This window comes from Convolutriloba macropyga, chromosome 9 (genome assembly GCF_964194025.1).
Source record: "Convolutriloba macropyga chromosome 9, txConMacr16.3, whole genome shotgun sequence".
NCBI classification, from domain to species: Eukaryota; Metazoa; Xenacoelomorpha; order Acoela; family Convolutidae; genus Convolutriloba; species Convolutriloba macropyga.
Window position 1 is genome coordinate 48,355,805 of NC_134476.1, and position 12,638 is coordinate 48,368,442.

At 35.6% G+C, this 12,638-nt stretch overlaps 1 protein-coding gene across 1 annotated transcript in view; it reads left to right on the plus strand.

Moving 5' to 3' along the window:
- Nucleotides 1-12,638, plus strand: part of LOC142346249 (protein furry homolog-like) — a 144,509-nt gene that overhangs the window by 25,880 nt on the left and 105,991 nt on the right. The window contains exon 13 of the mRNA XM_075398764.1: nucleotides 3,012-3,192. Coding sequence (XP_075254879.1) covers nucleotides 3,012-3,192 — 181 coding nt within the window. The remainder of the gene's footprint in view (nucleotides 1-3,011; nucleotides 3,193-12,638) is intronic.

The following is a 12,638-nucleotide window of genomic DNA, read 5'->3' on the forward strand; positions in this document are numbered from 1 at the left end:
GACGCTCGCAAAGGAACCTCGCTCGAAGCTCCAGCTGGGCAATTGCTGCAACATTAGCGACAAAGCGATAGTGAGGTTATTAATAGATGCTTAGTTTTTGAAATCGACTACTCTAAGATTGTTCGTCTATTTCAACGAGATATATTGGCCGAAGGAAAAAGTTATGAACAGACAACGTCGGTGGAGTCATTTAGTGTTAATTGTCGAAGAAGTTATACAGTTTCACTCTAGACAGTTTCATGTGCTAAATTCGCTTTATAGCCTCTTGAATGACTCCGCTCAATTCAATTGGTGGCCTAGAGTGGACCTCAAATCAATTGTTAGTGCGCGCAGTTGAGTGAAGCTCTTTTACCTGTGAGCTCAGCCTTTTGACTTAAGTCACCCTAAACTTATTAATTGGTCTCAAACGAAGTTTGTAGCAGTTTTATTAGTCGTACTGGTCTTTTATGCAATTTTTCGTACTAGCAACTTTTCGTCTGATCGTTTTCGTCTGTCCGTACTTTTGACTTTTTGTCCTCAGAAACAGGGTAAAGATGTAAAGCCGTACGGATCACAACTCTCTAAGTACACGGCTCACCGAAATTGTTTTGAGGTGACAATTTCATGATATGTAGGGCGCTTCTGAGAGTTTGACGCACCTCCCCCACCCACTTCACCACCTCTCTTCCCCGGCTCCACGTCATTCCACCCGTAACCTCGCACGTTCGCTCTCATAAACACCCCCCCCCCGCTCAATGCTCACCCATTACCTCCCCCTAAATTAAGCTAAAGCGTTTCTCCCTAAGCCGTAGCTAGCTATTGACGAAGACAATCGCTCGCCAGCTGTTTGAGAGCAGATCGCCCGACGGTAGTCGGTTAAGTTTTGTCAATTCAAGTTCTCAATTTTTTTTTTGTTTTTGATAGTCCAATGATGCGATCCCAACTTATATGTTACGATTTTGAGGTTCTCTTGCAATTTCAAAACTGAAATTTCTCCAACGTAAGAAAGAAAAAGTAATTAACTGCTAATGAGGATCTTCTCCTATGTCGTTTAGTTGATCCAATTCAATCAATTCGTTCTGCTCCCATTTTTGATTAATAGCAGTCCTCATCTTTTCAGCAGGCTATTATTGCAGTCCTATTTTTTGCACTTTGTAGAATAAAAATTTGTTTCGCTCTACCTCATTTTGCCGCCTTTTCGACATTTTGCGGAAAATTTTCTTGACTTCTCTAGGATAGTTCTCTCTGTTCTTTCAATCCCAATCGGGGTAATGGGAGTTAAAGTCAATGGCGGCTATTTTTCGCAATCTGCCAGGTATGTTTTATTAATGGTGGTAATCTCACGGGAGTTATTGTCAGCTTTTTGTTCATTGGTTAATAGCCGCCGGTGGCCTCTAAACGTTATTATTTGGGCGCTCTCTTCTTCCTAACAAGTTCTATTGGAATTGAACATTAGGAATTTTTGAAAATTTTGATAAAATTTGCATTTTTTGGAAACATGTCTTTTATTCGTTTTTCCTTGTCTCAGTAGCCAGGTAAACTCCTCCAGGATTTGATAATAGGTTATTATATAGTTGCTAGGGACAAGGAATGGTTTTAACATTTTAATAGAACAAAGTTCTGTTTGATAAAGTTTGAAATTTTTTCTAAAAATTGTCTTTTACCAATGAATTTTTTAAGGCTTGGAATTGTTTTACCGGATATACTCTAGAGACACAGAAATAGTTCTGAAAATATTAGTTTTACGATTTTCAGCAACATTTTATTAAAGTTTGTCTTTGATTTCATTTTTTTAAAATTTTTCTGTCATTTTCAGTGTTAATCGATCTTCCAGAGCCCATGATTTTTTTTTCAGGTCTTGGAGATATAATACTGGACCAATTTCAGATACAAAAACTGTTTTCTAACACTTTTTTGAAGTAGGTATGTTTAAAAAGATCAAATTTTGCCTTCGGTTTTAGCAATTAGTATATTTTTGTTTAGTTTGTTTGATTGTTTGTTTCTCAACTTGAGATTATTTTGTTTGTGTTTTGGCTTGCCTTGTTCAATCGATATGCTGGTGAGGTAGAGTATGTTTAAAAGTTATTCATTTAATTCTTTGGATTGTACTTCAGTCAAGACAGTAGTGATTTTGGTCACGCCGAAACATAAGTGGAGCGAAAAAGCGAGTGGTTTTGCGGCGTGAAATTTTTTCACTCGAAATTTATTGTAGAGTGCGATGATGGTGTTCTAACAAAAATGCGCTTTATCGCTAGTGGTTTTTTCTTCACATGCGGCCTTTTTACATTAATGTTGGCTGTTTTTTCGATTTTATCTAATTGTTTTGTAAATGGTATTCCCAATTCATTCTTTGTTCGTTTTAGAAAGTTTTCTGATTTGTACTTCAGGACTTGTCCTGCTATGTTTTTTTTTAGTTTGCTTTACCTTTTGGTGTTCACGGTTTTCACGTTTGACTTCTGTCTTACCTCACTCACTGTTTCAACTGAATGGATTTTAACTTCTTTCACGCATTGAATTACGCAATGTAGTGAATACGGTCCGGGTCAAAAGAGCAAAATCGGAAGAAACGGGATAAACCGATAAAGCCCGGTCATTAAATCGTAGTGCATTAGGTTATCAAAGTTCGATAGAGCCATTGCTAGCTGATATTAATATTAAGCTTAATACCCTTCAGTTGAGAAGCTGAAGCAAATTTAGGTATAGAACCTAACTGAAACTTCACACTGAATTGGAAAATTTTTTGAAATTGGGGGAAAATTTTGTCAATTTCAATCTTCTTTTTATGTTTCAATCCCGATGTGCGTCTAGCGCGTCAACGGCGGCTATTTTCCGGCAATCTGCCGGCTATGTTGTTTTTTGTCAGCTTTACTGTTTTATCATCGGTATAATGGCTTGAAATGACTTTCACCCTCCCTCTCACTCCCTGTGCATTATTGCACCCGTAACCCAGCGCGCTCGCCAGTCGTTTGAGAGAAATTAGCCCGACGTTATTCCGTTGTTTTGTTTGTTTACTTAAATAGACTTTTATTTAGTTTTGGGCGGCAACCGCTGCACAGCCTGACTTGACATGGCTGTGTGAAAAGACGTGTAACATGTGGTGTGTGAATGCCAACTATGAGCTGTCTTTCGAGTGTGTGCCTACATCTTCCACACTGTGTTCTTCCTCTCTTCTACCAGCTGGAGGATCAGAACACGATGGACTCAATCAGTCTGGTGCGTAATTGCAGTAGCTTTCGGATGTTGTTTTTTATTCACGATTTGACTTAGAGGTTTTATATAGGTATTTCTACTAAGTTTTGACAGTTCAAGGTTTTGTACATTGCTCAATTTTTACTGAAATAAAATTATATAAACTTGTAATTTCTTTGTTGTTGTTTAGCGTTTGCGAATTGAGTAGTGCACTGATCGGGCAGGGGAATTTATAAAATGTTTCCCAGATTATCAATCGAGAGGTAGCACTTTAACTCTTGTAACAATTTTTAATTGCTCTCAAACGATGTTTGTAACAATTATATTAGTCGTGTCGGTCTCTTTTTAATACGATTTTTCGCTATACCGATTTTTCGTCTGACGCTTCAATGCACCCCCCCCCCCTCCGCTGCGCTGAACTCGCGCCCCTTCAGTTAAGCTAAAAAACCGTGGCTAGCTGCTGACAAAGCCTTAAATTGGTGCTTCAATGTAAATCAATTAGTCCATTTGTTTTCAAAATTCGATTACAAGTTATTGTCATTTGGTTCTTCTGTTCATTCCATGAATCGATTTGTTCTGTATCTTCTTCATTTTTGTCTTGTCGATTTTCTCAACTCCCCTCTCATATTGATCTCCTTTACGCTTTACACAAGTTCTGCTGTTTTAATGCAATTATTTGTCGGAGACATTAGACTTCTCAGTCGCGGAGTCTTCATGATCTAAATCTTTTGCATTCTGAATTTTGCTGCACGTAAGTTCAATTAATTGGCCCAAAAAAGTCTGTAGTGCGTAAATCTTTTAACTGCCTGGCTATTTCCGGGTTATTGCTTTTTTAATTGCTCTGAAACGAAGTTTGTAGTGATTATATTAGTCCTGTCGGTCTTTTTTTAATGCGATTTTTCGCTTGACCGATTTTTCTTCTGACGCTTTTGACTTTCGTCCTCTAAAACGAGATGAACCGGTAGCACCCAGAAGGCATTAAGTGGTCTTAGAGCCTTTCAGCTCTGTTTCATCTCAAACTGTTTTGGAGACTTATACTCATGGTATGAAGGGCGGTTCTTAGAGGTTGAAGACCCCTCCACTATTGAACCACCCCCCACTATTGCCCCCACCCCCGAGCGCTGTTACCCCCCACAAGTTTTTTGAAACTTTTTCAAGTTTTTTGAAAGTTTTTGTCGTTTTTTTAAGTTTTTCTGCCTCAAGAGCTAAGGAAACTCCTCTAAAGTTTGAAAATAGGTTACTATATAATTTCTAGATGTAATGGAATGTCTTGCAAGATTGTAACATCACGAATTTCAGCATTTTTTTGACAAATTTGCCGGTTTTTTTCAGTTTTTTGACATTTATCCAGAAAACCTCTTTAAGGTTTGATAATAAATAACTGGAAACTTTTTAATGGCCATGGACTAGTTTTGAGCTTTTTAGTATCACAAATTTTAGCAATTTTTTATATAAAACTGTAATTTTTTCAGGTTGAAAAATGTTTGTCATTTTTAAGGCTTCTCCAGCCACAAGGCCGAGGAAACGACTCTAGGATTTTAATGATAATAGGTTACTGTATAGTTTCTAGATATAATGGAACGTTTTTCAACTTAGAACGTTTTCATTTTACATTTATTGTCGTTATTCAGGTCTTCAGGTTCAAGGGTCAGAAAACCTCTGTTGGGGTTTGTTAATAAGTTACTGGGAATTTGTTGTTGGTCATGGATTATTTTTCAACTTTTTAATATCAGTTTTAGCAACTTTTTTAAATATAAAACCTGCAATTTCTTTAAGTTTTTTGAAATTTATTGTCATTTTTTAGGTCTTTCTAGCCTCAAGAGCCATGAAACTTCCTCTAGTGTTTGTTAATATGTTGCTGCATAGTTTATAGATGTAATGGAATGTTCTTCAAGATTTAAATATTACTACGAATTTAAGCATTTTTTTTAAATATTTGCATTTTTTTTCTTGTTTTTGGATTTTTTCCGGCACTGGGGGCCCTGGGACCTCCTCCAAGGTTTGATAATAAGCTGCCGCATAGTTTCTTGAGTTAATGGAATGGTGATCAATATTTTTTATGACTCCAGTTTTACTAATTTTTGGACAAATTGAAATTTTATCAAATTTTAGAAATTTTGATTGAGCCAGTGGAACTATTTCGGGCTCGAAACAGGGATAATGGATAGTCTTTTGATAAAGTGAAATGGTTGTTAAGATATTAATATCTTGAATTTTAGCAAAATTTTGTTAAAATTTAGCATTGTTTCCAAAATTTTTCAATATTTGTTGTCCTTTTCTGAGTTTAATGACCATTACTGGCCAGCAAAACTTTATATGTCTTGTTGATGGGTTACTTGACAAGAACTTTCGGGACAAAAAAATGGTTTTGAAATTATTTACTGCAATGTTGAAAACTTTTGATCTTAATTTAGCCTTCTTCAATTTTTTTCTTTATGATTTTTTTTTGCTAACAAGGCTAGAAAACTAGAAGTTGCAGATTCGAATCCCGCCATAGAAAATATTCCTATCTCTTTCTCTTTGTGTCGGTTAGGGTTTCTATCCTTTTTTCTCGTTCATGTTTTATCTCTCTCTACCTCTCACTCTCTCTCTCTCTCTCTCTCTCTCTCTCTCTCTCTTTGTTGATGCCGCACTTCAGCCGCTGTTATGTGTCCTAATGTCATTGTCTCAGATTAAAGTGCTAGCGACCAGTTGGCATTCAGCCCACTAGTTTTTAAGTATGTAATAATCATAAACTGTTCTCGAGACCTATACTAATGGTGTGAAGGGCGGTTCGTAGAAATTGATCCCTCATCCCCACCCATCCACTGTCCCCACATCAGTCCCCCCAATCCACTTCTGCACCCCCGCTGCGGTGCACTCCCGTTACTCTCACCTTAAGCCCCTTCAATTAATCTAAAGCTAGCCTCACTAAACCATGGCTAGCTACGGACGAAGCTAACTGCTCGTCGGTCGTTTGAGAGCAATTCCCCGACATTAGTTGATTATGTTTTTGACTTTTTCTTTGCGTTTGTCTTATTTTCATTGCGTTTCTCCTATGTAGCGTATCTCTTCTTTTTAACAGCCGCCTCAATTTCTCAGCCGGCAAAGAATTTGAATTGTATCGGGGCGCTGTCTTTATTACGACTTGAAGAGGAGAATTGGAGAAGTCCTTTTTTAATCAGTTTTTTTTTTTTGATGCGGGAAAAACACGTGAAAAAATTTGGGGTGTTTTTGTTGCTGAACAAAATGAAGAGTGGAGCGAAAAGTGGTTTTTTTCATATCGCTGTTTTCTAGAGAGCGAGAAATTGAGATGTGAACGAAATTCTGTAAGCGAGCGAAATTTTTTGTTCACGTGAGGCATTTTAAAGCAGTTGTTTTTCATTTTTTTAGTTAAGAGTTTTGGGTATGATTTTGTTTTAGGCTGGTTTCGGTAGTGGTTTGGAGGTTTCTGAAATTTCGTATGAATTTTTCATTTATTTTGCTGATTTTCGGGCTGATTTTTGCGTTTTTTTGACGATTGTTTTGTTTAACTGGCTCATATGGGTATTGAAAAAACTTTTTCTAATTGAGCAAAGTTTAGATAATAATTGGCGATAGCTTTGAGGATATTAATCATTTTTTTTAGAAATATGACAAAAAATGGCGAAAATTGAATAGTTTATGAACTTGCCTATTATGACTTGCTTATTATGGCTTGCCTATAGTTTTGCCAGAATCTGGTTACGTTTTCGGCTTAATGGATTTTTTCTTTGGATTTATATGCTTTTGTATTATTAAAAAATATTCATTTTCCTGTTTTTTTAGTGTTTCAAGTTGTTTTTAAGAGCTCTTTTTTCATAATGTGGCCTTGAGTTTTTTTTAATTTCATATGAGTGGTTTAATTAAGTACTGGTTGTTTTGATGAATTAATTTTATTTTAGCAAAGATGGTTTTTTCGGGATCTCAATTTATAAAAAAAATTTGATCAGATTTTTTATCATATTTCAACAGATTTGATTTTGCTTTTACTTTTTTTATTTTATGGTTTTGTGTCAAGATAATCATAAAATAGGGGAAAAATAAAATAAGATAATCGTTTTTTATGAGTTGTTGGATGGCGTTCAAATTGATTTCCATTTCGAGTCGTTTCCGGAATTCTTCCGGCTATGTTTTTTTTAAGATCTGTTCACTCATTTTTCATGATTTTTGAAGTCAAATTGGAGTAGTGATTTTGGTCACGCCAAAACAGGAAGTGGAGCGAAAAAGCGTGTGGCTTTGCGGCTTGAAATTTTTTCGCTCTAATTTCAAATTAGAGTGAGAATACTGTGTTGGAACAAAATTTCGCTTTCTCGCTAGTGATTTTTGTTCACATGTGGTAATTTTACTTTGATTGTTTACGGTTTTACAATATTTTGGATCGGATTTCTTTCTAAATGATTTTCCCAATCCATTCATAGTTCATTTTTTGACCTGAATTTTTTGAACCAAATTTCTCGCTAATGGTTTTTTGTTCACATTTTTACCTTGATTTTCTGTTTCTTTTTAAATTTTTTTGAACTGATTTTTTTTGGAAATGGTTTTCTCAATTCACTCATAGTCTGTTCTAGGTCTAGTATTTTAATTAGCCAATGTAAGTTCTTTGAACGTCAGGACTTGTCCTGTCATGGTTTTTTACTTCGTCAAATAAAAATTCGCTTCACCTTAGTTTACAGATTGTTCAACATTTTGCATGAAATCTTTTTGACTTCTCTAGGCTAGTTTCACTCTTCTCTCATTATGCTAATATTTTTAGACATCAGTTGCTTAGCAAATGAATTCAAAATGAACAGAGTCACTCTCAAAAAACTAAATCAGAAATTGAAGCGGGATAAACCTATAGAGCCCAGTTTTAGATGCCCGTTACTGGAACTTGGTTCCTTTAAGTCTTCGTTACCATCTCTAATGCTTATTGGTGCTGACACTAGCTCCTGTATTGTCTCACTATGAAACAGGAGAATGTTATACTACTAAATGACATCAAAATAGTTCGCACTTTACAATTGTTTTTCTACAAAAATCTTTTTTTTTTTTCATTATTTCTCCTTTCAATCCCAATTGTGGTTATGGGAATCAACGGCGGCTATTTTCCGATAATTTTCCGGGTATTTTTCCTTATCTTAGGTTGGTCAATTGTTGAATGAAGTTTTTTGTGGAGTCGTGTTGAGTGGTTTCGGAGGAGCAATCGGTCATGAAATGTTATCAGATATTTTTCCAATGTCATTTTTTGCCTTTCTCGTGTTATCTTTCCTCTGTTATTGTTTCAAAATAATTTGTAGATTTTATTGGTTGGTGTTTTTTCAAGGAGTGCTTAGCTGGCTCCTAAACAAACATGTACTTTGAGTTGGTTCCTGAATCTTCCGGCTATGTTTTTTTTTCAATCTGTTCAGACTTTTTTGTCAATTTCTGTTAAATGAGAAGTCAAATCGGAGTAGTGATTTTTGTCACGCCGGAGTAGTCAGCGGAGCGAAAAGCGGCCACTTTTTCAAAGTGATTTTTGAAGTGAGGTGAAAAAATTGTGTTTAAACAGATTTTCGGTTTTTGAGAGCCAATTTGTTAACGTGCCGCAATTTGAAATCTGCTTTTCCTTTAAACGGTTTAAGAATACTTTTAAAGACAGAACGAATGTTCTAATGATGTGTAGTGGCAATTGTTTAAATGAAATAAACATTGTCTTCGAGGAACAAATCTGTTTTTTTTCTGGATTTTGTTTTATCGAGTTGTTTTTTTTTTGCCTAATGAATGATAGGTCTGAAGGGCTCTATTCTAGGTGTTCTGAATAAATATGCTGAATTAAACTGAAAGTAACGATTTTAGCTTTTTATAGTTTACTCTTTTTAATGAATATTTGCAATTTTTTGCCTTTTTGAAATCTTTTTTAGTTCTTTTTGTTCTGTCACTAAGTCTCCTGATGGGTAGCTTTAAGTGGCTCTCTGTTGAGCTCCCCTTTTCATCAATTCTATGGCTTTTTTCATATCTAACTGATTCCGCTACTTTACAACACTTGCTTTAAAAATATTGTTTTGACCCTTTTTGTAGTTTTTTCCGTTCTGTCCTTTAATCTCATTAAAGAGAGTTCTCGATGGTTCTTTCGTTAGGCATTTTTGAGTTTTGTTAATTTTTGCATCTCACAACTCAAGGATTTAACGAATTTGACACGACTTGTTTACAAAAAATTTGTGTAGGTTTTCTTGACTTTGGGAGTTATTGTAGTTTTGGTTCTACCATATGGTGCCCATAATGACAGCTCTTGCTCTTCAGACTTCTCGGACTCCTTTAATAGTTTTCTTTCATATCTAATAATTTTCACGACATATTTTACTGATTTTCTTAGATTATAGCCGTTTTAACAATAGTTTTGTGTTGTCCTGTCGGTTAGTCTCATTAATGAAAGGTCTCATCTGCTCTCTGAGTAGGCATTATTGAATTGTTTTGAATGATTCAAGTTAAAAACTTGATTTAATTGGCTTAAAACACCATTTGTGTTTGCAAAACTTTGTGGAATTTTGATTTTCTGGGGTTGGTTCAAAATACTGTTGGGTGGTTCACCAATTGTTTTCATTTTTTGCAACAACTTTTGAAGATTTGAAGTTTTAATTGCGTTTTTTATTGACATTGATGCCACTTTTTTTCTATGACATTTAAAGAAATCACTTTTTTTGCTAATGTTTGTTTTCCTTTTACTTTGTGTGCAGCAGTTTTCCTCTAAGTTGATACTTCCTGTCTAAACTCCCATTGTTTAAAAGTCTTTTGAGATTGACGCTGGGATTCGTAACTTCGATAACACTATTCTAAAAGAATTGGAGTAAGTTTGTTTGTTTAGTTTAGTGTTTAATTGCTCTCAAAAAAAGTTTGTAGCAATTATTTTAGTCCTGTTGGTCTTTTTTACGCGATTTTTCGCCTGACCGATTTTTCATCTGACCCATTTGACTTTTCATCCTTAAAAACAGGAAGAACAGGTAGCGACTAGTGGGCATTAAGTTTCATTAGACGCCGATAGCCGCGTTTAGTAGTCTATCAAGTGCTAAGTGTTGTGAAGTTACTGGAATATCCGTAGTTGGAGGTTAAAAAGCCATTTATAGGAGTTTTTGAGCCGAAAATGTTACAAGTTTTCGTGTTTTCCCGTCATTTTTCAAGTTTTTTGTTGGACCCGTCTAAAAGTGAGGTTGGCTAATGTTTATTAAGGTCTTTTGAGGACATAAGTACTTTTAATGACCATTTAAAGAGCTATATGATCTGGTACTCCAAACAAAAACACGCAAACTTTTACTAATTTTCTTTTTTTTCGACGTTTTTTGAAAGTTTTTGTCAGTTTTTGAGTTTTTTAGGTGTCAAGAAAACTCCTTTAGGGTTTGATAATAGGTTACTGTGTAGTTTCTAGGGGGTAATGGAATGGTTTTCAACTTTTTAACATCATGTTTTTTTAAAATTTTTTGGATTTTTTTTTCAATTTTGACTGTCATTCAATTTTTTCCAGCCCCAGGGGCAAAAAAAGCTCAAGGTTTGATAGTAAGATACTGAAAAATTGTTAGTGGCCAATGAATAGTGTTCAACTTTTATATCACAGCTTTTAACAATGTTTTGATAAAACGTGCAATTTTTTTCAAGTGTTTTGAAAATTTTTGACACCTTTTAGGTTTCTCAAGACTCAAGAACCAAGGAACCTGCTCAAGGGTTTGATAATAGTTTACTGTACATTTTTTAGATGTAATGAAATGTTTTACAAGATTTCAATATCACGAATTCAAGCAATTTTTTTGAAAATATTTGCGTTTTTTGAATATTTTGATCGTTGTATGGATCTTCTCCAAGGGTTGATAATCAGCTGCTGCATAGTTTCTAGTGTTATTGGAATGGTTATCAATATTTCGAGTTTTAGCAATATTTTGATGAAATTTAGAGTTTTCACATTTTTTGCAAAATTTGTCATAATGTTCCAAGTTCAGAGCCAGTAAAACTATTTAAGGCTTGAAAAAGAGATACTGAATAGTCTGCCAAGACAATTGAATGGTTTAGAAAATACCAATATGATTAATTTTAGCAAAATTTTAATTGCAATTGTATTCGATTTTTTCGTTTATTTTTGTCCTTTTATAAGTTGAACGATCAATTTTTTCACTGCAATATCTGGAAATCTTTCTTTTAAATTTTGCATTTTTCAGTTTTCTTTTTGATTTAATTATTTACAAGGGTAGAAAACTAGAAGTTGCAGAGTCGAATCTCATCATTGGAAATAATCCTAGCTCTCTCTCCCTCTCTCCCTGTCGGTTGGGGTTTCTTCCCTTCTTTCTCTTTCACGTTTTCTCTCACACTATCGCTCTCTATCTATCTATCTATCTATCTATCTCTCTCTCTCTCTCTCTCTCTCTCTCTGTCTTTCCTTGCCGATGCCGCACTTCGGCTGCTATTATGTGGCGTGATGTCAACATCTATTATCCTCTCCCCACGTCCCGTCAATTAGGCTAAAGCTAGCCTCACTAAACCTTGGCTATCCACTGACGAAGCCAACCGCTCGCCGGTCATTTGAGAGCAATTCTCCCGAAATGAATTGGTTATTTTTTTAATACCTGCGAAGCGAATCTGAGGCGATTATTGGCCTCCTACTGGTTTTCTTTATTTCATCGTCAAGATTTTTGTTACGACCGTATTGCGTCACAATCACTTCAAATCTGCTTTTTGATCATTCGTTCATGCAATTTCAACTGAATTGCGTGCGTGACGTCAGTTTTCACTCCGCTAGTTTTTATTGCCGCTAGTTAAACCTTTACCAAAATTTATTATCTCCGCTCTTAATAAAAAGAATAAATTTCTTTTTGGTTTGTTCTTTAACTTGCTATTTGCGACTGGAGAACTTCGAAGCTATTGCCGCTATTTTGTGGTAATCTGCCAGCTAATTTTTTTTCTTTGCCACAATTCGTTTACATAAAATTTGATTATTTTAACAATGAATTATGGTAGAACTGTTCGATTGTATTTTTTTAAAACCATAAATGACTTAAGAAGCAGTTTTCAAGAAATCATCGTTAATTACTCTCTAATAACTCTCTAACGGAGTTTGTAGCAATTATGTTAGTCCGGTTGGTCTTTTTATGCGATTTTTCGCTCGACCGATTTTTCGTCTGACAATTCGACTTTTCGTTCTCAGAAACGGGATAAAGAGGTATCGCCCATTGAACATTAAGTTCTCTTATAGCCTTTCAGCTCATTAGTCTCCAAGTAAGCGATTGAAAAAAACTATTTTGGAGACGTATAGTGTGAAGGGTGGTTATTATAAATTGATCCCCACCCACTCCTCACATCAGCTCCCCCCACCCCAATCCGCACCCCTGCACATTGTTCAGGCCGGAAGGGCCCCATGCAGCCAAATATCTGCCTCCCAATGTTGCCCTCCACTGTTCCGCCTTCCCCTCCCCGGTGCACCCGCACGCTGCGCTCACCTCACGCCCCTTCAATTAAGCTAAATCTAGCTAAAG